This window comes from Triturus cristatus, chromosome 11 (assembly GCF_964204655.1).
Source record: "Triturus cristatus chromosome 11, aTriCri1.1, whole genome shotgun sequence".
Taxonomy (NCBI): Eukaryota; Metazoa; Chordata; class Amphibia; order Caudata; family Salamandridae; genus Triturus; species Triturus cristatus.
This window is the reverse complement of record NC_140594.1, coordinates 1,048,950,633-1,048,976,677: the sequence shown is the minus strand read 5'-3', so window position 1 is coordinate 1,048,976,677 and position 26,045 is coordinate 1,048,950,633. Positions and strand designations below refer to the sequence as shown.

Sequence of the window (26,045 nt, the reverse complement as noted above, 5' to 3'; positions counted from 1 at the left end):
TGCAATGTTTTTCTGTGCACTACAAGATCATTTCTCTGCATATCGAGATGATGTTCCTTCTAATTGAAGTGAGTTGTGTTGGCAAATGTATACAGACTATTTCTCTGCAGGTCTGCGTATTGCAGCGTTTTTTCTATTCCTGTGCAGGAAGGCAACGCAAGCCCTTAAGTCAGATTTACCATGCCAGGCAGAGGAACCATGCTCTGTATGGCATACTAAGTCTGGAGTAATGCAAGGCTAAGCAAGTCGCTGCATTGCATGGGTTTTGGCGCATTCCCAGATTTACTAAGACTACTAAACTTAGGAATGTGTCAAAGTGCCACGCCTTCCCAGGCGAGGCGTAACAAGAAGTATGTTTATTTCTCCTCGTCATCCCTCTTTCTACATGTGCCTCATTCTGCAGCACACGTAAAAAGAGGAAAATGCCTCTGATGTTTGGTTTTGTGCAGGAAGATATCTCTTCCTTTACAAAAATACTCCTGTCTGTAACACAGACACCCTTGCACCATGGTGTGACAGCACAGAGAGAGAGAGCAGGAGTGCGCCATGTGTTAGTAATTAAGGCTCATTCCTGATCTCTCCATTTGAGGCAGCGTGGTGCTAAATGTTGAAAAATCTGTCCCTAAGGATCTGGTGAACATAGTGTATGTGGCACTGCAAAGTATGCAATTTGCAAAATCACAGACTTTGCTACCACAAAAAATGCAAGCTGCAATGTACAAAGAATGCATTGCTAACCGGAAGCTAATTTCTGACTTGCAAAATACCTTTGTCACTCATTCCCAGTTTGTTGGACGGAAGGACGTCAAGGCGGCATCCGCCTGCTTCTACTGAACTGCAATGGAAGGCATCAAATAGTGCGCAACCACAATTGTGATTGTAAACCATTATTCCTATACATTCCTTTAATGGGAAATGTTTCCTGGACCCCACTGTCAGATGCAAATAACAGCAAGGCAATTGCATGGTACATTTATGAGATCGTTTCAGCATTGCTTTCCCTTTTTTTGTTTGCTTCACCTTATTTGATAGTTTGTTTACTGGGAGCTTTGGGATCCTCCCAAGCCCGGTAGTATGCAAATAAATTTGATTCACACAGAGCCCTGGATTGTATGTCTTTATTTCTCTGTATACAATTAACACTGATTACTTCATAACTGTTAAAAACCACACCTTAACACCTTCCAGCAAGGTACGTAATTCCTCTATTGAGTCTGCCCAGAACCACATGGGTCCTAGCACACATAGTACCACAACACTACATCTCCCCCCTTGATAAATAAAAACTGCAAACAACTGTTACATTACATTTCTTCAATAAGTCATCAAGGCGCTCTAGCTAGTCGGCCAGTTCGAAGGGCATGAAGTGGATGAGATGCACTCTGTTTGTGCACCGATGGTAGATGTTCTGATGCTTGATCTGGACTGTCAGGCGGGGTCACCTCATTCATAAAATTGTAGGAGCTGACGATCGTAGAGATTGGTGCTTAAAGTGAGACGAGTCCCATGTGATGGACTGTCCTGGACGATAGTCCGTCACCATTTGTCTTTTGCATGTCACAATCCTCAGAGGATCGACAGCAAACATAGTGTCTGTTTTCCGCTTTCATTTCTGCTTGACCAGGACCAAGTCACCTTTATCGAAGACGGTCTCCTGGGCTCATCGACGCCGATTGGTGTATGTCTTCCTTTTGCACTTTCAAGGAGTGTCTGTGACACAAACCTTATCAGTATTCGAGGATCTGTCTACTGTCCATTGTGGCAGCTTGGTTCTGATGGCTCTCCCAAATAGCAAGATGGTTGGACTTTCACCAATTGTGGAGTGAAGAGTTGAACATTAAGCATGGAGGGCTTGTTACAGGGATTGGTTTACCTCAGTCCTCTCCATTGATGCTTGTTGAATTATCCTTTTGAGGGTACCAATGAATCGTTCCACAACACCATTTGCTTGAGGCCACAGATGTGTACTCTTTTGATGCTTGAAATTTAGTCTGATTAGAAACTCCTTGAATTCTTTACTACTGAATGGCAGAACATTGTCAGATTTGAGAGTTGTGGGGATACCCCACACTGCAAAAATGTTATCCAGCCGCTCTATGACCTTGTCATGAGTTATTGATGACAACTCCTCTACTAAAGGAAATTGTGAATACTCATCAATGACTACCATTAGATGATGTCTGTTTCCCAGGGGCCCAAATAAATTAACTGTGACTCTTTCCCATGCCTGTGCAGGAAGGTCAGACATTGTCTGTGGATGTTGTGTCAATTTGGGGTAATGAAGGTTGCAAAGATTGCACTCTTTTAGTTCTCTCTCAACTCACTCATCTAAGCACGGGAGCCACACTCGGTCTCTGAGGGCTCTTTTGGCAGCGATAAAGCCACGATGTCCTTCATATGCTAGTTCAATGACCTTTTGTCTTAGGTTCTCAGGCTTGACAATTCTTGAGCTTCTCAATACAATCACTTCCTTGTTCACGAACAGTTCATCCTGTACATTTTTGAATTTTTGAAATTCAGCATCGTCAGCAAAAGGTTGAACACGGTTCTTCCACGATTGAATTGAAATGATGTCTTTGTGAATAAGCATGTTCTTATCAGCATTAGTAGCAGCAATAATCTGTTCAATGGATAGGGCTGCTGGCATACTGGACTTCACAATGAAATTGATGTTCTCCTCAGCTGTTTTGGATGTCGAACTGTGACGATGTAGCGGTACGTGTGAAAAATAATCAGCAGGGTTCTGGTCTTTACCGGCTTGTGTACAATTGCATAGTCATACTCTTGCAGTCGCAATCCCCACCTCTCAATCCAAGAGGGCATCTTGGCTTTCGGATTTCCAAAAATGGTGAGCAGCGCTTGGTGGTCCGTTATGATATTGAAACATTTTCCATATAGAAACACATGAAAATGTTCGCAGGCCTAAACTACAGCCAGACTCTCCTTCCCCTGCTGAGAAGAGGCACCTTCTGTGTCAGGCAGGCTGCAACTAGTATAGGCCACAGTGTGTCTCTGAGCATTTGGCTGACTGTTATGTTGAGCAAGGAGTGCCCTCAATCCCACAGGGCTCGCATCTACTGTGATCTCAGTCAGTAATTTGGGATCAAAATAGGCCATTTTGGTCGCATTCTCAGTTGCATGTTTTATTCTTTTGAAGCTTCGATCACATTCAGCAGATCATTGGAATGGGACATTCTGTTTTGTCAATTCTCACAATGGAGTACTCATTGTAGCAAAATAACCTCGAGCAATAAGTGGCCATGTCTACGAAGGATTGCAGCATTGTGACATCTTGTGGAGGGGCAAGTAGCTGACAGTTCTTTCACTTTATCATGGTCAGGAATCATTCCCCCATCAGAAATCATGTGTCCAAAGAATTTAAGTCTGGTCTTGTGAAACTGACACTTTGCTGCGTTCAAAGGGAGACCTGCATCAGTAAGTAACTGGCACACTTGTGTAAGAGCCTTGGCATGCTCCTTTTGCGTTGCTCCAAATACCACCAGTATGTCATCACTGTAATTAAAAGCATTTGTGACAGGTTGAATTGTTTGACATGTATAATCCTGAAATTTTTCGGCAGTTGATGACAATCCAAAACTCATCCTTTTGTATCTGAACAAAAGCACATGAGTCGAAAAAGTAGTGATGTACCTGCAGTTTACTTCCAACTCAAGTTAATATTATCCTTTGTTCAGGTCAAGGCGGAGGAAGACTTTGCCACTCTTCAGTTGCATAATCATGTCTGCTATGTGTGGACTAGGATGTCTTTCTCTCTCGATTGCTTTGTTGGGCTGGCGCATATCAACACAGATTTGCACTGCACCTTCACTGTCCTTTCATGACCCACCACTATGGCCGAAACCCATGGTGTAGGACAAGTGCAGCACTCAATGATGTCCGGCTTCAACATTGTTTCTAGTTTTTATCTCAATAGCTTCTTGCAATTGGAAAGTGGCACTGTGGTGCCGTTGGACAACATGGTGAACTTCCTCATTGATGTGAAGTCACACTTTCATTGTCTTGAGCCTGACTAGCCTGTGAAATAACGGGAACTGATTCACAGCGACAGACTGAGATTGGGGGTTGTAATTGAGAGATATCAGCCCCATGTCAGCAGTGTTGGCAAAACTGAGTAGGCAGGCACTGGACGAAGCTCCTTGAAGAATGTGAATTGATGCTTTCACTGATACTGCTTTATATCTCAATGTCGCTGTGAATGACCCTTGACTCTGCAAAAGGTTTATAAGCAGCCCACGTGTATACTTTTGTGTTTGACATTGTGGCACTGGAGAAAGGATGTTGAACTTTTTAACTGGCATGATGTTAATCGACGCACCACTGTCTATAATAAAGGATATGGGCAACCGTTGACCTTTATTGTAATCGTGGGGCAATGTCCAAATCAATTATGTTGTTTGTTTGGTAGTTCGCCTTTGCCGTTTTTTCTTCTTTGCAAGCAGCCAAACCTACATGTGCCTGTCGTTCCTTGGGCGAAGCCATCAGTGCTCAACCATCTCCTTCACTGGTGCTCAATAATGATGTTGATGAGCCTTTATAGAATGGAATTGACAGTGTTTATGGAACTTTCAGGCATCCATTTTCTCTTCACGTAGTTAGTTTCTCTTTCGTTTAGCGAACCATTTTGAATTGGTTTTCCTTACTGCAGCCTTTGCACGCCTGTCCTATGGCTGGACATTTCCCTTCATGTGGAAATGAAAGCCCACATCAGAAACAACTTTTTCTTCTTTGGAGACGTTAACTTGCATGCGTCTACTACGTGCTTGTGCTTGTTTTTCATGATCAACACCGATTAATTTTTCTCTGTTCCAGATTCCTTATCAGCGATTTGTTGATCTGCTCTTTCCTCTGTACTTGTAGCCATTAGTACTTTCTCTAAGCAAAGCGTATCTCTCAACATGCGTCTTCTGAAAGAGTCTGAAAGACAGCCATCGATGACTCCGAGATGTAAGGCTTCTTCATCTTTAAATTCACTACATTTTCAGTGTATGATAAGCACATCAAGTCTTGCAACAAACTCATCCATCGTTTTACCAGGTTGCTATTGTGCTTGATTGAAAATGTACCTTTCATAGTCCACACTCTGCATTGGATTGAACTTGCTTCTAACGCTTCCTTGGTTTGACGGTCCGATACCGCATCAGCCTGCAACATTTTCTTCAGCACTTCTTTTACTCAATCACCAGCAAGATTCTGAAAATACTTAATGCTGTTCTTTTCTTTTCATCTACTTCTTCCAGGGGATTTATGAAGTCATTGAACGTCTCGATCCATGTAGTCCACCTGGCATCAATATTCTGTTTCTTGGCGGTGTCGAATGGCGGTGGTGCTTTCAGAAATGGACTGCATCGTACCTCATGCTCCCTTTTGCAGCCATTGAAAAATTCACAAATGCAAAGACCTTTCGGTGCACTGGATGGCACTTGCCACTGTGCACACATCGGCAGCTAAATCGGGCTTGGTTGTCACACCCGATTCAAGGTCGTGTGGCACTTCCCTCGCTCTTGCTGGAAAGTACATTTGCACTTTTGTACCTGGTTTTCACTACCTTTAGCATTTTTTTGCATGGATACTGGCTCTGTGTTATGGAGCAAAGCAGTATTCCTTCTTTCAGCCTTCCCAAATGATTCTGGTGGACTTTTCGAATGCGCTCCTCAGAAGGGCCTTCAACGTCTTCGAGGGCCATACACGGGCTGGAGCGGGGCTTCCATTCCACACATGCCAACTTTGAACTGCTTCTCTTTGGGTGCACGTGGTAAATGCAAGCAGTTTTCTGAGGCATGGCAACCTCTCAGGGAGAGCAGCCTTGTTTCTTCAGGGCACAGATCCTGTACTTCTCTTCACTGGTCGCGGCCTGACTCTGCAAAGCTCTGACTCTCCGGCCTGCCCTCAGTGACTGTGGATGTGCTGTTGGTGCAGAAGACTGGATTCCCTTGTGAGGCCGGATGCTGAATTGATGAGGGAGGCCCGGCCTGGATATTAGTTCAGGAGTCTGGCAGGGGCTGCTGTGTTCTCAACAGCTTTCTGCTGGGGATACCTCTTGGGGACTTCATGACGACGGGTTGTTGGACACAGGATATAAGCTGCATATGGCTGCACTTTCAGGGGCATTAGAACCATCTTGTTACAAAAGACATGCTGCTAATAGGAGCCTGCATGTACTTTGGAGCAGGGCCCCTTCCACACATGTACTTGGCAAGCATTGCACAACATGAGGTGCCAAGCTATGCCTGTGGTCCAAGGCTCTAGTGGGACGCCACAATGCTTAAAAACTCGAGACAGCGACACATTGGAGCATGGGTGATGTGCAGTGGACACCACACCTATAGATCTGCACCTGCCACTGCACCATTCCGCTTGCAGGGTGGGAGATGGGATCTGTGCAGCCTTCTGGGAAAGGTTGCTGTGAAAATTGTGCTTAAGTATTTGCCCCAGTTGTGCAACTGTAGTACTCAAAAGTGAGAGTCAGAGTTTGACCTGCAATTACAGTTTCTACTAAAGCGTAGCTTTTGACTATGGCAGCAGGGCACAACTTGTAAATGAAATTGCACTCTGTCAGGAACCGCACACCAACTTTCTCACTACAGTAGCCTGGAGTCATTACAAGCTAACATAGCAGTGGATCCCGACCTCCTGGGACCTTGAGTGCTTCACAGCTTTGTCATTGAAAGGGTGCAGGAGCATAATTTACAACTTCTCAGTTTGATGGATCTTTACGAGTTGAATTGAAAAGTGAAGGAAGTTAACAACCAAAATATATTCAAATCCTGTGAATCCCATCGGAACTTACAAGAAGGACCAGGAATCGGTGACTGAAGTTAAAAGATTTATTTCAAATTATGAATTAATCCAGTATATAAGTATGTCAAGAATATATTCAATAGGTACAAGATTACAGCTGGCAAGCTGACATATTGCAATAGGTTCAGTATCAGTAGCATTAAATACAAAAAAGTGACACCCGCTGTGATAAAAAAACTGAGACTTAGAAATAGGTGTTCCATAAAGAAACTCGGGTTCTCTCTCCTAAACATGAAATAGTTTTAAAGTCATCTACTCAGAGCTCTAAGTTAAAGTAGGGATGGTATGTAGAAGGGGTCTCAGGGAAATTTGCAAATGTGAGAAGGTGTCAGCATAGTGAAGACTTCAGTAGAAGCCTTCCAGAAAAAGGAATGTTTTTAGCATAAATCTTCACACTTGCAATAATAAAGGAAGCAGAGAGGTCCATAACCCTCAAAATCTAAGGGCATCTGCTCTAACTCCTAACAATGTGATCATTAGTGAAAAAAAAGAAATATCAGTAACATTTGTATCTCCTCCCACTCCACCAGGAACCAATCATTTCATGTCTCGTGGTGTGCATTTGCAACATCACCTGAGTTTCCCATCCCACAGAACTTAGATAGTTACTGCAACCTTGAGCACCTCTCATTCCTGATACACAATGAATAGGAGGCTTCAGCTGCTCAATAGGTCTCCAATGTCCTTGCCAAGATTTCTCCTTTCAGGCCAAACTATTAGCAAACTAATACAGATAACAATACTCCTTTCTCTAGATAAGGAAAATCACGAGAACGCTACGTGCTAACCAAGCAAAAAACATTTCAAAATGAGTTCTCTACTAAGGCTAACCTTAACTAAACATTTAGGGACCTATTACGATGGAGGTCGGAAAGCCTCCAACCTTTGGTCAGAGGCTTTCCGACCCCCATCGTTGGTTTCAATTCCGACCTGCTGATTATGTATCAGTCCGCCAACATTGTAATTAGGCCCTTAGTTGTCAAAGTGAACCCCAAAGTCATAAAATTAGCCTGAGCTCAACCCAGTGGTAGCACAAACCATACAGGCCTAACTTAGGGCAATAAGTAATTGTATTTAAGCAGTACCCATAAAATTCAAACATCAAACAATAAAATTCCCCAATTGAATAAAAAAAACATTTTAATAAAAAGAATGCAACAAAAATCCAATATGGAGATCTGCAGATTTGACTTTTTAAAGAATTGAACAAGCAATACAGCACCAATGATAATCTTTGTAAGTGGTAGACCAGGACTTGAGTGCAACTTCAGGCCAACCTCAATGGAGCGGGGGTCAGCTACAACAAACTGGTTCATCCCGGTCAAATATTTTTCCTTCTGATGTAGTCTTTTTAAATGGAGGTCGAAATCTTCCTGTGGGACAAGCCTGAAGCTGTATCCAAGGAAGTTACCTCGCAGCAAGACACCTTTGCTGTGAGGTCTCGCTGAAGACTCTGGAGGTCCAATAATTTTCTGAATCCCAACTTTTTGGGGTTTCTGGAGCACCTCTTCTTGGGCACTTCTGAAGTTCCCAGGACCTTAGCGAAAGTACTTAGGGATCCAGAGTTTTTCTAGAAGAGGCCCCCAGCAAGGTCCAGTCAAGGTCCAGTTGGTACTGGTTAACTGGCCACTTCAGGAAAAAGGCCTCTTGCAGCTTGCTGTTTCTCTGTAGTCTCACAGGAGGTCAGCCAACTGACCATTGAAGTCTCCTTCTTTGTCCTGGGTACAAGAGGAATTAGGTACAGTCCTTCAGGATTCATCTCAGGGAACAAACAACAAATCCAGTCCTTGTCTGATTATCTACAGGTCCAGGAGATGGGAGCAGAGGGCACCTAGTGATGCCACATTTATGATTTGCACTAGCCAGTTCTTGGGGATGACTCCTGGACACTTGTAACAGATTAGGGAAAAAGATTCCGGAGGCAATCCTCCTCGCTTTTGCTCCAAATCCTGTTTGCCTCACTCCAAACTATTCAACATTGCACCATTCTAAAGGAAGTCCAAGATGGCACAGGCCTTCTCTGCTTGAAGGGAGCTTGTCTGCCAGTGATGGGTGTATTTAGGGAAAGGAGTTCTCCCCTCCCCTGTGCCCACCCAAAACTAGTTCTGGAGGTAGCTTCCCTCCACTAGGTTTGTGGCCAGCCTGGTTCGTCTGGACTTTTAGATACTTCTTCAGGTATCCCCTTACACTAAACTCTTAATGGGCAAGCTCTGCCCTTTTCAATTTAACTAAGTTCCTGGGCCCATCCTAACTGTCCTTCCGAAGCTGATAGGGATTACATGCCACACACTAAGTCCATCCTGTCACGAGGCCTAACCCATTGTTTTCTTCTGGGAGCAGTTGTCACACCTTATTAAGGCCAAGCACTGTCTGGGTGGCTGCTGCCATGCTAATGCAAATTATCCTCCAGGAGGTTCAGGCACAGAATTAATTTTCTACAAAGGTTACTTTTCTTAAATACATATTACAAATGTAATTTAACCAATTAACTGGACTTTAAATAGTTATGTAAAGAGACTTTGAAGTAATATATTACCTGTTGCCTGTCAAAAGTTACAGATTCAAGTTTATAATCTGTAGTTTTATAAGGTCCAGCTGCAACCCAGCCCTAAAAATCTAGCTTTTGATGTCTAGTCTCTAGAGGAATATACCAACATTAAATTTGCACATATTCCAAATTTAAAATTTCAGACACCCTAACTCGTGGGAGACAATGAGTACTTCTTGTTTTCATATTCAAAAGCAGGGCTTCATATCTTTTAAAAAGGATTTATTTTCACTGTTATGACAGCAGATGTTTAGGCTGCTGCAGTCAGGCTACATATAGTAGGCCTGCAGCTATATTCTACAGGCCAACCATGTGGATGGCGCAATAGGTGCTTCAGTCCACAGGTGGCACTTAAATTCCAGACCCTAAGTGCATTTGAACAACATATTCTAGGGACCTATAGGCAAGTTAAATATATAAATCAGTAATATGCCTATTTAACGATGTGTAAAGGGTGAGCACAGGCACTGTATTCCTTTTTTGCACCGGTGAAGTGCCAAAGTTCTAATTTCTGGAAAAATAGGTTCTAGAAAAAGGCAAACAATTTGTGGTGATCATGTAGAAAAGGCCAATTTGCTAAAATAGCTTGAAACATATGCATCATTTCTGCCCTATTACTCATGGCATAGAGACATCTGGAGGCTTCTCAAATTTCTACTATGCCAGGATGCTGTACCATAATCCAACGGCATAATGAAAGATCTGCTGCACAAGTTCCCATTAGCACTCGTAAGAAAACATTGGACTTTTGCCACATAATATTCACAACTGGTGCTGTGTGAAGACGCAACACTCTCCTTTGGTGTTGTTTTGGCTTATGTCCCCTTTAGTACTGGGACAGTGTGATGTGTATAATTAATATTTGTACGCTGTCAAACTGTGTGTTGTAACGTGCTTAAGTTCTACTTTGAAAATGTTTGTAAATTGCTAATGTCCTCAACTAAAATAAAAAGAAAAAATATGAATAATGTGATTTGTAAGGACCCGGTTGTAAAGCTTGCATTGAAGTGTACCATTTACAAACAGTGTTTAAGGGTTTAACCACATGCACTATTTAAAATGTAGCAATGCTTCCATCCAAATGTGGTTTAAATTAATTTAAATTTACTTTAAACCCGTCAGATCCTTCCAAGTTTTGTTAAACATTGCAGTCCTATTATTCTTTAGAATACCACATTCCCCACTTGCCATATAGCTTGAGGAAGTTACCACAAGCCTTCCTGTAGACATCTTAAAAGGCTCTTTAAGATCCCACTGTGCTTTAAATGCACAATTTGCTTACGGATCCCATGGTAAGAACTGGGGCAGGCTCTCAATGACCCTTATGACCTCTGTCCCACAAAAGCTTCTGACTATATTGCAGATGAGCATGGGATCCTTGTGTAGTGCAACTCTTAACTCTACTGTGCAATAGTTGCAAAGAGCCACTGTAAACACTAAGGTGTAGCATTCTTGAGGCGCCCTGGGACAATATAGATTGCTATGCCATCTGTTAAACAAAGTGGAGAGACACGCCTGAACTGGTAATGCCTGCCATGCTGTGGTTTATTAGTCTTGGCGCGTGTGCTGAATTGTATCGATATGTCTGTAACACTATCTTAACTTTGCTTGCCTGTATGCTCGAACTAAGTTCAATAAAGGTTTGGAAAAAAACTACAAAAAACACTGAGGTGTAACACAACATGTAATACCAGTGGGTGCACTTCCATTGGGAGTTCAAAGTAGGTACAGTGTGATCAACTAACAGTGTCAATGATGTTCTTTTAACTGGTTTAGTTGCTTTACCACAAGAGCCTATCTGTCGCGGATGTCACAGACCCATTTCCAGTGACAGTGAGCAGCTGAAGCCAATACTAGAATACTGCATTCGAAAATTCAACAATGAAAGCGACCAATTGAACCTTTTCAAATTGGGAGAAATACGGAAAGCCACCTCACAGGTGTGTACTTGTTTATTTTCCACCAAGTTTGTGGTGTCAGTTTGAATATTGTCTGTTGATATGATCATATGGCTGTACAAAAACAGTAGCATTGTAGAGGGTTGAATGTAGCATCTGTTTGAGGTGAGGAAGGGCACAGATTATTAGGTGCTCTTCCTTTCTGAACCTGCTCCATCATCCAAAGCCTGGCGTCAACCCTTATTGCGTGGTCCACATTCTCAGCACAGTCTGCTGCTCTGGTTCAATCAGAACATATACACCAGAGACCAACACCTTAAACCTAGGAACCAAGGGTAATATTACAAAAGTCAAAGGAGAATGTTTTTTAGGATTTTATGAAACCACTGATGATCTGAGGGAGCCAAGTCAGAGCATACCCCATAATCAATCAGAGTCGCATAAAATACCTTTTTGTGATGTAAGGATGTGTATTTGAGGGCAAAAACAATATCACAAGATGGCATTAGTCAAAACATGGTTCTCCTGGTATTGACACAGTGCAAGTGATAAGGCGAAGATGGTGTACATGTACAAATTGTGGTATATACACTACTCCTCTTCGTATCAAGAAATACTCGAACATTCCTGTGCTGCAAAATCAATGTCATGATTTAGCTTCCCCCGACACAAAAGGGAACGAGTCACTTTAGGTATCTACACAAAGTACTTTAAAGCAAGTGCTATTTACAAAATGAATGTGATTACATGTCATGATGCTTCAAATGATGCAATTTTTGACTGCTCATCTCGTTCTATAAATGGTTTAAGGTTATCAATACACACAAGACATTTCTCCAGATATGTCAAAGACGAGCATGAACATGTCTTGGCAGTTGAACAGTAACTATCTCTATGAATATTAACATGACTAAATAAACACTGCATACATATTGACTGGCAGTTCGTATCTTTAGCATATAGTTCGACTGTCTGTCCTCTCATCTGTGATTGGTTATCGTCACCAATATCCTAGACATTTTGTCAGACATGTCATTGACCAATATAAACAAGTGCCAGCAGTTTGAACAGTCTATATAGATTCCCTGTAAATGTAAGCTTTGTGAAATAAACACTCCTTACATATTGCCATGCAGATTGAGTTGTTAGTGCAGATTAGGACTGCCAGCCCATGTCATTTATGATTGGTTTACAATATCAATACAAACAAGACAATAGTCATAGTAACATAAACCAATGCAACGAATACGCGCTAGTGTTAGAAAACCAATGTAGACTATACGCTAATGTCTACTGAGCAAAGTGTCTCTATACACAGAGACAGACAAATGAATACCCCAGTGTATCTAGAGGCCAACGGATCAATCACTCTCAGGGCGAACACATTGTGTGGGTAGATGTCATATGCAGAGGATTATTTTACGGATCAGGTTTACTCCCAATATGATGCATATCTTGTGTGATCTATGACACATCAAAGTATTGGGAAATCCCAATGACTTAAGGGGTAGGAGAGGCAGGATTGTATAGAGTATATCCTCCCATATAAACTATGTGCACAAAAAATACTCTAACAGATCTGAGAAGAGATCTAACAAGATAAAGGAAGGGGGGAGAAATGAGAACTCCTAAGATAAGGTTGTGCCTAATACAACCGTGGTCGTGGGGAAACTAAGTATTTCTTTAAGTTACCCTCACACACCCTAGTGGTGTCATGCTTCATCATCGGGTCACCCAGACCCCTAGAAGTCCGGGTGGGCTCGACCACAGTGTTGGGAGTGCTTGTAATATGTTTTTCGGCAGAGGGAGTTAGCTAAATAAAATACCGCAGGCAGATCCCCAGTATCCCTTTATTCTTGGGTCTGTCTGGGTGATTAAAATAAATAAAAGGGGTCTTTTAGGAGTATTATGGTCCTAGGACCCTAGTGCCGACATGTTTCAGTCCAAAAAAGGGCCAAAAAATGGTCCAGGACTTTCTTCAGGGCAAAAAGTAACTCCCCTATGTGAGTGTAATTACTCGTGATGGGGTGTCCCTATCCTGTCAGTATGGTGAGGGCAGAGTAGCTGCTCCACGTGATATAATTAAGAGTGGATGTATGTTAACTGCCAGGCTCCATCTGAAAAGGAACAGTAGAGACAAACAACATATAAAAATATCAGCGGTAGGGTTGCCGCTTGGTTCATTTCTCCTTAAGCGGCATAGTGATTACCGCAAGTGGACATGCGTGTATCTATGTGCGCATGCTCTCGTTGGGAGGAGTGACCTCCTGTCGTGCCACTCAAAATGACTGTAACTTATCGTTGTATTAGTGACAGGCATAACGTGCGAGTGGCGAAATGATTCGCATCCTAGCGATAACAGCGTGATGTCTGTTTTAGAAAGTAGCGTGCACACAGTGTCTCCAGATACTAGTGCACACGAGAAACGTGTATGTTCCTGGTGATTCCAAAATGTATCTATGGATGTGTTTTAGGTGAAAAAAATTGGTTAAAAACATATATATACACGTAATACACATGCATACAACACATTCATTCGTGCTAGGTTTTCAGATATACTTTACCCAAGTCGGGGAGGTTGGCTGCGTCTCACAGGACCAGAAGGCTAGATTGGGCGGTCCTGGGGGAACCGTGAAAAAGAGGTTTGTCACGGGGCAGACTAAGTGAATGTGCCAGTGCGCCGTTCCGGATAGGTAGGGCCAAAGAAGCGAGTGCTGACACATTTAGGAAAAAATGGGACATTGCGCTGGTCGAATTACTTACTTATTTAAGATCGGTCGCCCTGCCTGCTACCTGTTTGGTTCTGGTCCTCGGCTCTCGCAAGTTAGTAGAGAGAGAGTCGCGCATAAATAACAACGAAAGCGCGCCGGAAAATCGGGCTGATTGGGACCACGCCCCTCAGTTACAGGAAGTGACGTGATACGTCACGGCGTGTGGTGGTGGATGGTGAAGGGATTTGTAGTTTATTGTGTGGGTAATGGGGGTACAAACTGACGGACTGGTAATGGCTTCATCCAGGGAATGTCCAAAGTTATACGAGTGTAAGTGTTAGCGCTCGTGTGTAATAATAATAATTAAATGACTAACGAGCGCCGCAGGTATAATGTGAATGGACAAATGCACCCAGATGTTTAGAACAGTATTGATATCAAATCCATCGCAGCGGGCACAGTCTATAGATATCTGTTCATTGGTATGTGTACCACAACCAAGGGTGGAGAGGACTTAATTGGTTGGTTTCAGATAGTGAGTTAGTTTCAGATAGTGAGTTCGTGTAGGGATACAGTATTGATATCAAATCCATCGCAGCGGGCACAGTCTATAGATATCTGTTCATTGGTATGTGTACCAAGGGTGGAGAGGACTTAATTGGTTGGTTTCAGATAGTGAGTTCGTGTAGGGATAGATATGGAGATCGATTTTCTTTGGTGCATTGATGCACCTGTGATAGCGTCTGTTATTGCACTGGTAGTATTCCTTTCTAGTCCGGCAACCCGGAGAGGGGTTGACCGGGATATAGAACGTCAGTAGTAGTCGTTAGATAATGTATATGTGACTCAGTGTAGAGGTTTACGGTGGTGGTCACATGGGGTGATTATTTATTAAGTTGGCTCCACGGTATAGAGTCATTAAGTCCCTTTTCATGTGTCCTCAAGCGATACACCCAACGTTGTTCTCTCTCTAAGAGTCTTTTCTGTAGATTTCTGGTTCCATTGATCTTTTCAATGATTGTCCATCGTATGTCTGTATCTTTGTGATGTTTCTCCACGAAATGTGTTGTTAATCTGGTGGCTGTAATCATACGTCTGATGGTGCTCCTATGTTCGCTTATCCGAATTTTTATTTTGCGGCTTGTCATGCCTATGTAGGTCAAATCACATGGACATTTGATGAGGTAAATGACTCCTTCAGAATTACAGTTGGTGTGTGATCGTTGTTCCCATGGGGTGTTCAGGCCAAGTTCGAGTGTTTTGCTGGGTCTGGTGAATTCACAGGCTACACAGGATCCACAAGGGTAATGTCCGGTCACTGGTGGTGTATTCCATAATGTTGTCTGGATGTCACCTGCATTACCATAAGTGTCTGTATGGATCAGGGTATCTCTCAGACTACGGTTCTTCTTAAAGGAGAACATGGGTTTGTCATATGAGAGTTTGTTGGAGGTGAGGATGGGCCACCTTTTATTTATAATCTTTTTTACATCATTGGAGGACGAATTGAATGTGGTAACACAAATCATGTTCTGGGGTTGTTGTCTTTCTTGAGTATCAAGCAGGGCCATTGTCCTACCGGGAGATTTTCCCTGAGAGATCGTGGATGTGCGCTGTCGAATCTCAGACTGTTTCTGTCAGTCGGTTTGGTGTATAGCGAGCTGCTCAATGTGCCATCTTTAGCAATGATGTTAATATCCAAAAAAGGAATGGTTTCTCGGTCTTTATTGATGGTGAATCGTAAATGAGGATTAAGATCGTTAATCCATAGGGTGAAGTTCGAAAGGCTCTGAGTGTCGGCTCAAGATGGCACATAGAGCAGCTCGCTATACACCAAACCGACTGACAGAAACAGTCTGTTGAGATTCGACAGCGCACATCCACGATCTCTCAGGGAAAATCTCCCGGTAGGACAATTCCTACGTATACGTAGAAATTGCTCCGAAATCCGAGATTACAAGAAAGAGGCAGAAACACTCACAGACAAGCTTAAAGAAAGAAACTATCCAATTAAAATAATTGAACAAGCCAAAAAAAGAGCACGGAACACCCCTAGAGAGGCCCTGCTTGATACTCAAGAAAGACAACAACCCCAGAACATGATTTGTGTTACCACATTCAATTCGTCCTCCAATGATGTAAAAAAGATTATAAATAAAAGGTGGCCCATCCTCACCTCCAACAAACTCTCATATGACAAACCCATGTTCTCCTTTAAGAAGAACCGTAGTCTGAGAGATACCCTGATCCATACAGACACTTATGGTAATGCAGGTGACATCCAGACAACATTATGGAATACACCACCAGTGACCGGACATTACCCTTGTGGATCCTGTGTAGCCTGTGAATTCACCAGACCCAGCAAAACACTCGAACTTGGCCTGAACACCCCATGGGAACAACGATCACACACCAACTGTAATTCTGAAGGAGTCATTTACCTCATCAAATGTCCATGTGATTTGACGTACATAGGCATGACAAGCCGCAAAATAAAAATTCGGATAAGCGAACATAGGAGCACCATCAGACGTATGATTACAGCCACCAGATTAACAACACATTTCGTGGAGAAACATCACACAGATACAGACATACGATGGACAATCATTGAAAAGATCAATGGAACCAGAAATCTACAGAAAAGACTCTTAGAGAGAGAACAACGTTGGGTGTATCGCTTGAGGACACATGAAAAGGGACTTAATGACTCTATACCGTGGAGCCAACTTAATAAATAATCACCCCATGTGACCACCACCGTAAACCTCTACACTGAGTCACATATACATTATCTAACGACTACTACTGACGTTCTATATCCCCGTCAACCCCTCTCCGGGTTGCCGGACTAGAAAGGAATACTACCAGTGCAATAACAGACGCTATCACAGGTGCATCAATGCACCAAAGAAAATCGATCTCCATATCTATCCCTACACAAACTCACTATCTGAAACCAACCAATTAAGTCCTCTCCACCCTTGGTACACATACCAATGAACAGATATCTATAGACTGTGCCCGCTGCGATGGATTTGATATCAATACTGTATCCCTACACGAACTCACTATCTGAAACTAACTCACTATCTGAAACCAACCAATTAAGTCCTCTCCACCCTTGGTTGTGGTACACATACCAATGAACAGATATCTATAGACTGTGCCCGCTGCGATGGATTTGATATCAATACTGTTCTAAACATCTGGGTGCATTTGTCCATTCACATTATACCTGCGGCGCTCGTTAGTCATTTAATTATTATTATTACACACGAGCGCTAACACTTACACTCGTATAACTTTGGACATTCCCCGGATGAAGCCATTACCAGTCCGTCAGTTTGTACCCCCATTACCCACACAATAAACTACAAATCCCTTCACCATCCACCACCACACGCCGTGACGTATCACGTCACTTCCTGTAACTGAGGGGCGTGGTCCCAATCAGCCCGATTTTCCGGCGCGCTTTCGTTGTTATTTATGCGAGACTCTCGCTCTACTAACTTGCGAGAGCCGAGGACCAGAACCAAACAGGTAGCAGGCAGGGCGACCGATCTTAAATAAGTAAGTAATTCGACCAGCGCGATGTCCCATTTTTTCCTAAATGTGTCAGCACTCGCTTCTTTGGCCCTACCTATCCGGAACGGCGCACTGGCACATTCACTTAGTCTGCCCCGTGACAAACCTCTTTTTCACGGTTCCCCCAGGACCGCCCAATCTAGCCTTCTGGTCCTGTGAGACGCAGCCAACCTCCCCGACTTGGGTAAAGTATATCTGAAAACCTAGCACGAATGAATGTGTTGTATGCATGTGTATTACGTGTATATATATGTTTTTAACCAATTTTTTTCACCTAAAACACATCCATAGATAAATTTTGGAATCACCAGGAACATACACGTTTCTCGTGTGCACTAGTATCTGGAGACACTGTGTGCACGCTACTTTCTAAAACAGACATCACGCTGTTATCGCTAGGATGCGAATCATTTCGCCACTCGCACGTTATGCCTGTCACTAATACAACGATAAGTTACAGTCATTTTGAGTGGCACGACAGGAGGTCACTCCTCCCAACGAGAGCATGCGCACATAGATACACGCATGTCCACTTGCGGTAATCACTATGCCGCTTAAGGAGAAATGAACCAAGCGGCAACCCTACCGCTGATATTTTTATATGTTGTTTGTCTCTACTGTTCCTTTTCAGATGGAGCCTGGCAGTTAACATACATCCACTCTTAATTATATCACGTGGAGCAGCTACTCTGCCCTCACCATACTGACAGGATAGGGACACCCCATCACGAGTAATTACACTCACATAGGGGAGTTACTTTTTTGCCCTGAAGAAAGTCCTGGACCATTTTTTGGCCCCCTTTTTGGACTGAAACATGTCGGCACTAGGGTCCTAGGACCATAATACTCCTAAAAGACCCCTTTTATTTATTTTAATCACCCAGACAGACCCAAGAATAAAGGGATACTGGGGATCTGCCTGCGGTATTTTATTTAGCCAACTCCCTCTGCCGAAAAACATATTACAAGCACTCCCAACACTGTGGTCGAGCCCACCCGGACTTCTAGGGGTCTGGGTGACCCGATGATGAAGCATGACACCACTAGGGTGTGTGAGGGTAACTTAAAGAAATACTTAGTTTCCCCACGACCACGGTTGTATTAGGCACAACCTTATCTTAGGAGTTCTCATTTCTCCCCCCCTTCCTTTATCTTGTTAGATCTCTTCTCAGATCTGTTAGAGTATTTTTTGTGCACATATCTTGTGTGATCAACATTAGTGCTAGGAACAGAAGTGATACACCAAAATGTAAGTTTTAAAATAACAAATACTTTCCGGTTTAAGGTGGTGATCCCAATCGGAAGGTTTGAATAGCCTTGATTAGTCAAATGTCCAACTATTACACCCAATTCGGAAAAGCTCTTACAATTCGTCTGCAGAAAGAATTCTTGATACTCGGCTGACTGCACTCTATTCTTGATAAGTGGATATACCTGAGTGAAAAGAACCTACAAGATACAGTGATTAAAACCAGGTTAACATTCCCAACAGTCACAAAGTCAGAGAAGTGGTAGCATACAAATAACATAAACTCATTTAGCCCATATGAACGGCCAGTTCTTCCTCGGAATTGAGACTACAAGGCATCAGTATATCAAATTCAATAATGAATTTCGACTCAAGAATGCACAATTTTTTCTTTCTGTTGCCCCCCTTTATATCGGGTTCGATGGCAGAACTTTATCATTTTGAAAACGCATTTCCCCAAAGTGTCTTGCCACTGGGTATGGAATATCATTGTGGTGTATCGCCCAAATGTGTTCCACGACCCTCTTCTGGGCCTTGTAAATAGTGCTACCAATGTACATTTAGCCACAAGGGCATAAAAAACAATACATACAGTACTCAGTGTTACAGGTCAGAACGTTTCTGACTGTGTACTCCCTAGAAGTGCTGGGGATGATGAAACTAGAGCTATTCGAACTGCTACTGCAAGCCTTGCACTGTATACAACAAACAAACCCACCTCTCTGTTGTGAGTTGCCACTGGAAACCTGTTCAGTAACTTGATTGTGGCTTAAATTTCATTTAGTGAATGACTCTTCCTGAATGTCAGTTGTGGTGATGAATGTAAAAATGTGTTCAGTATTTCATCAGTCTGGAGTATGTGACAGCGTTTGTTAAATGAAGGAGAAAGGAAATGGATCTGGCTCTCAGAAAGTGTCTAACAGCCTGAACACCCAAGTCGTGCTTAATGCTCGTCTATTGGCTCCTGACATCTAAGGTCACCAATGTATACTTATCCTCCCAATGAATACCATCTACAATGGTCAAGAGGTATGGTGTTCTTGATATAGGCAAGAAGTACCGTTGTGAAACGTCTCAAATAATGATCGATGTATTTGGTGCAAGGAACCAATCGAGTAAACAATTGGTCTCTTGGGGGATTGCTAGGGTTCTTGTGCAGTTTCGGCAACAGGTGCAAAATGGGAATTCTGGGGCTTTCGCAATTGGGAAAGAGGTACTATTCCCATTCTAGGAGGCCTCTCTCTCTCTCTAATCCTCTAGCATCTCACCATAGCTGGCATTGGCCCTAGTGATCTCAGTTTTATTGGAGGGAGCTGTGGCGGTAGCCACTCTGTAGTTATAGTAAGGATTACCAGAGAAAGGAATTCCTTGGATTTTTGCCCCTTAATAACTTTGCTCCTGTTTGACATATCTCCACTAAACTTTGCACACCTATTGCCCCCTATACATTGGGAAAGGGTGTAACGTTTCATGGCATTTGATGAAGGGGTGCAAAGAACAAAGGGGGTACCAAAACAGATTTGGAAACCTATGAATTTTGCATAGATTTTTGCGTTGGACATAGCGCCAAAATAGCAGCACTGATTTAAATTAAATTTCACAAGACTATAAAGTATACTATGTAGATTATCATTTCCTACATGGTAACTATATTGCTTTAGTGGCTGGTAAGTTATAAGGCAAAATGAATCTTAGTGATATCTAAGCAGCACAATATCACTAAAATGCAAGGGAACCAATAAGCCTAAATATAACAAATATAATACATCTTAATCTACATAAGTGAAATCACAAAATAAAACTGTGCTTCACAAGCCCAACAAATCCATCTACCTTTTGCACTCCTGTGCTACAAAGTAGAAAGGTGACCTAGCAGTGAGCTACAAAACTACTATGTGGAGGACATGATAATTGACCACGAGGAAAGTAATTAATAATTACACTTGATATAATAGCAACAATGATTGACTTTCATTTCTGTTGTGTCTCATGTGTAGTACTATACAGCTAAATGTAGCAAGGAAGCCCAAAAATAAACTAGACTGCATATTTAAAATTTCAGGATTCCAACACAGACAACTAAAATACACTTTTATGGTCACATGATTAAGTAAACCAATAAACAAATACATTACAAATACAATAGATACAAAGAAAGAAGTCATGTTAAATCTCATTGCCACTCCTGAGTCACAGTTCCATTGGAATTCCTTTATTTATTTTTTCATAATAACTTTCCACCTGTTTGAGAATCACCCCAAAACATTCCAAACCTACAGCATTTTCTCTATTTTGTAGTCCTATACATTTTTGTGGTGAATCGTTAAGGGGTGCAAAGATAAAAGGGGGAGGGTCCCAATAAATGCGCTTTTCCACCTATGCATTTTCCATAGACTATTGTATTTTACATACCAATGAAACGCCTGAACAGATTGACATGAAATTTGGCACGATTATACATTATTGTGCGCAGGTGATCCTTTTTGGGTACTGCAGGTAAGTAGGGCACGTATTTTTGAAGTTATAAGGCATTTAAACTTAGTGATATCTGTTACTGTGGTAGTTGGCGTAGTTTTGCAAAATTTACCAAGGTACATGGTGATGACAATTCATTATCTGATTGGATAATGACTGCCTTATCAAAAGTGTAACGAAAGCCATGTTGTTTTCAGGCTTCTTTGCCAGTGTTGTGGCTTAGGGCCTTAGATATAGATAAGTATTAGGTTTTATATTTTTTCCCTACCTGTTACCACTGTAGTAAAGTAGTAATTGGTAGGGAAAAATAATGATAAGTTTCTATATATTTTAAAAAACATGTTACAGAGTACCACAGTATTACCTAGAAAGTACTGCAGTGCTCTAAATAAAATCTTAAAAAATTGAAAAACCACTGTAATACACTATATTTCAGAAATATAGTGCAGAACAGTGTATTTACATTTTCGAACATAGTTAATTCTATAAAGCAAAGTGTACAGAGTACCGAGGAAATACCTAAAAATACAGTGCTAACAGCAGACGTTAAAAAAAAGAAAAAAAAGAAAAAGAAATTCTACAAAAATATGGTACTTGCTAGGCACTAGGGCAGTACTCTGTAAAGTTATTTAAAAATATGTAAAAAAAATATATAAATACATTTCCCTGCCTATTACCACTTTAGTAAATAGGTCGGGAACTACAATAAAACGTACTATTTACCTATATGTACGGATCTACCACAGAACTCAGCTAAATTGAAGTAAAAGCCATATGGCTGCCTTTTCGTTTTATAAAAACAGCCATTACCCAATTATATACTGGTTTGTCATTGCCAAATATAATGGTATACCGCAAAGTGACCACAGCATGTCTTGGCCCAAAATATAACTAGGCTTAGCTGTATTATCGTATTGAGGTACCCTTGCATTATGCATGGTGTTGCATGGGCAAGGCAATACTTAAATCAGATTTACAAAGCAACGCAAGACCACCATGCGTGGCTCTGCATTGATTGGTAAATCTGTGGAAAGCACAAGGCAACGCAATTCGTTGTTTTGCGTTCCTCTGCACACCATAATCTACATTGCTGCTAAATTTGGATATATGATGATACATCGCCAACCGTCACATCGCAAGCAATTACCACGCTGTTTTAAAATCGTTAAAGGCATTACATTGCACGCATTTACTGCGCAGGCTGTTGCCACGCGATTGTAGCGGCTCTGCTGCTTTGGGGCATTACAACGCAGTTTACTTAATCGCCTGCTGTTACATTGTTTTTTTCACTGAGTTAATTCAGTTTCTGGGCCGTGTTGTTTTTCATTCTGGTGTTTTATGTTTCTCTGGGCACGAGGTGCAGGAACGTTAGGGAGAGGAGAAGGAACATGAATATGAGGAAGATTAGTGGCAATATGAAAAGAACTAGAGGCAGCTCGACACAGGAGATGTACCTTTGTAAACGGGGAAATGTGTAATTCGAAATGGAATGGCAAATATGTATACCTATGCTGTGAATCAGGTGCACAATAATTTGCGTTATTTGCAGCTATGGAGAAGCAGAGCCTCTGAATGCTTTGGCAGACTCGGTCCTAAAAAATTACTTCCATTCCCTTTCAAAACCTCTTAGGTACCCACTGGCCAAAAGCAAACACATTTCAAAGCACACTTGAGAAGGCTGGGTGGTCCGGATCATTCCCTACACTTGCTCAGTTCAACGTGGGGGACTCTGATTGATTTATTCATTATTTGTTATACTATTGCAACTGTTGTCGACCCCAGGATGTATCTGTGGATGTGATAGGAATGGGCAGTCTACATCACGACACAGCTGTCTGCTTGTTTCACTCGATTCCCAAGACAACAGAGGGTTGTCAAGTTTAAAGGTCACACATACACATACACACACACACACACACACACGTTCCCCACCTGCCCCTCCGCTGGAGGGTATGTCTTTATTATGATAAGTAAAGTAACCAGTCAGGAGGATGGCATAAGAGTGCAGGCCAACATAGATTTGAGAATGCATGGTGAGAGATGCCGCTTACAGGTATGGGGTATGAGACAGGAGAATAGTCTGCTCACTGCAGTGGTGCATCTGAAGTTCTGAAAAGCCAACTCTTCCAGCTGTCATTTGGGCCGGGCCTCTTCGGTTTCCCCTCCATGGCATTCAGTTTTTCTGGCATTACATGCGATGTTATTATCCATACAAGAATGGTATGCTTAGGGCATAACATCTTTTCTTTTCAGGTTGCAAAACTATTTAAAATGGCTTTCATCACTACACATATAGTCAGTCAGACCACCTAGAATTCAGGAGAGACTTAAAAACCTAGTTTCGTCCACATTAATGTCCAGCCACTAACCTACTTTTATCCTGTGTCACAAGACCCTTGAAAGATGCTCTGCATGTTTTAGTAAATTGCTCCTCAGCATAGTTCTATACTCTGTTGTGATATATTGGTACACCAAAGCACTGCTCCTTTTATAACAACATAACTTAACATGTGTATTTGTAAAGCCCACGTTCACCACTACGGGTATCTTGGCGCTGAATAACAGATGTTTGCTGTTACCCAACTCAACGGTACTCATTTGGACGGTCTCCACCCTTATTTCCTGCGCTGGCAGCTCTGGTCTACAGATATGTATCCATTCGCATTTATCAGGGGTGGCTGCCACCTCAATGGCCAGCTGATGACACGATTAACTGCTGGTGGCATCTTCTAACGAGTACGAGACTTTCTAGTATACCCATTGGCCATTTGGAAAATATTGCAGTCTGTCTGTCTGAGTCTCTTGACTCCCCCATTTGTATTCGTTGTCTGTAAATAGTGCTTAGATACATTAAGCATGGGGTACCAACAGTTGCCCCACCCCACACATGGAGGTAGTCCCTAAGGCTGCTGGATGTGCAATGGTGTATACTGCTGGTTACACACTGTCTCCCTTTTCCCTGCATGCCCTCCTCCTCCACTACTCTTGCCTTCCCCTTCCCTCATGAACTCATCATAAAACCAAGTGTATGTCTCTGATTTGAAATCACATAAACATGAATAGAGTAGAAAAAAGCTTATTTTATGATCACCTATCTGGACCAAACCAGTCACAGAAGGTCAACTTATGGCCTGAGACAGAAACCCATATTTCATAAAAAGGCTATGACAGCGCATGATCAAAACTGCACTTCCATATAAAGATGTTGGCTGCCTGCCCATCCTCCAAATTCCGTGTCCGGCTCTGCCCAAAAAGGCAGGACCCAGCAAAATCCCTATTCCCCTGTATCTTCAAAGTCAGGACCAAGACTGCAGAGACCAGAGGCCTATGACTGCCGTCCTGCCCATCAAACAAGAATTGACACATTCAGTGCTGATCTGATCGTGGGATTCCATGGGTGTTTTCATCTCGCTGCCGGATCATTGTTTTCCCTTGCAAGTGGTGCTCACCTAAGTTGGACGGCCTCCACCCTTATTTCCTGCGCTGGCAGCTCTGGTCTACAGATATGTATCCATTCGCATTTATGTTGCTTACAGCTCATCATCTTGACTGTGAGTTGCGTCTACCAGAGGAAGAGGGCTGGTGTATCTTGGCAACTGACTATTGCACCAATTTTATCCCCAGATCTTCAACTCAGACCTGCATACAAGCGTCTGTGAGCCTTAGTGATTTTGTCGCTGCAACATATCCACCTCTGTGAAAGTATAAATCTATTGCCCTGGCTGCATTCGACCGGGCTGCTTGAGTTGCACATAACTTTATACCTAGTGCCACCCCCGGGAGCAACGACTGTAGCCGCTGACATCTGCCACCCATCACCCCCTCTCTGAGAACTACATACACTGCTACCTGGGCCCACAAAGAGAAGAGGGAGCCTGCTGCCCAGCATAGAGGGTTCCTTCCAGGTGCTTGTTCCAGAGGTTGCTTGCCGAAGAGCGGCTTGTGTTCTATCTACCCTGAAGACTGAGGAAGAGCATGGAATGTGTGACATAACATACTAGCAAACCTACAGTCAAGCCACTCATCCACCCTTTCATCCATCCATACATCCATCCATCATTCTTTCACCCACCTTTTCACACATCCATCCATCCATCATTCATCCATGCAACCTTTTATCCATCCATCCATCCATCCATCCTTCATCCATCCACCCTTTCATCCTTCCATCCATACATCCATCCTTCATCCATCCACCCTTTCATCCTTCCATCCATACATCCATCCTTCAGCCATCCACCCTTTTACCCACCCGTCCATCCATCCATCCATCCTTCACCTATCCACCCTTCCACCCATCCACACATCATTCATCCACCCATCTTTTCACACATCCATCCATCCATCATTCATCCATGAAACCTTTTATCCATCCATACATCCATCCTTCATCCATCCACCCTTTCATCCTTCCATCCATACATCCATCCACCCTTTCACCCACCCACCTTTTCACACATCCATCCATCCATCATTCATCCATGCAACCTTTTATCCATCCATACATGCATCCTTCATCCATCTACCCTTTCATCCTTCCATCCATACATCCATCCTTCATCCATTCACCCTTTCATCCATCCATCCATCATTCACCCACCCACCCTTTCACACATCCATCCATCCATCCTTCATCCATCCACCCTTTCATCCTTCCATCCATACATCCATCCTCCATCCATCCTTCATCCATCCACCCTTTCATCCTTCCATCCATACATCCATCCTTCATCAAGCCACCCTTTCATCCTTCC

General features: G+C 42.6%; 1 protein-coding gene across 3 annotated transcripts in view; it reads left to right on the top strand.

Moving 5' to 3' along the window:
* LOC146785927 (uncharacterized) overlaps positions 1-26,045 on the top strand; it is a 671,075-nt gene that overhangs the window by 135,622 nt on the left and 509,408 nt on the right. For 2 of the 3 annotated variants that reach the window (XM_085635328.1, XM_085635327.1), the window contains exon 13: positions 11,144-11,307. The exons of the other annotated variant lie outside the window; for it this stretch is intronic. In XM_085635328.1, the coding sequence (XP_085491454.1) occupies positions 11,144-11,307 (164 nt within the window). The remainder of the gene's footprint in view (positions 1-11,143; positions 11,308-26,045) is intronic. 3 annotated transcript variants of the gene reach the window in all.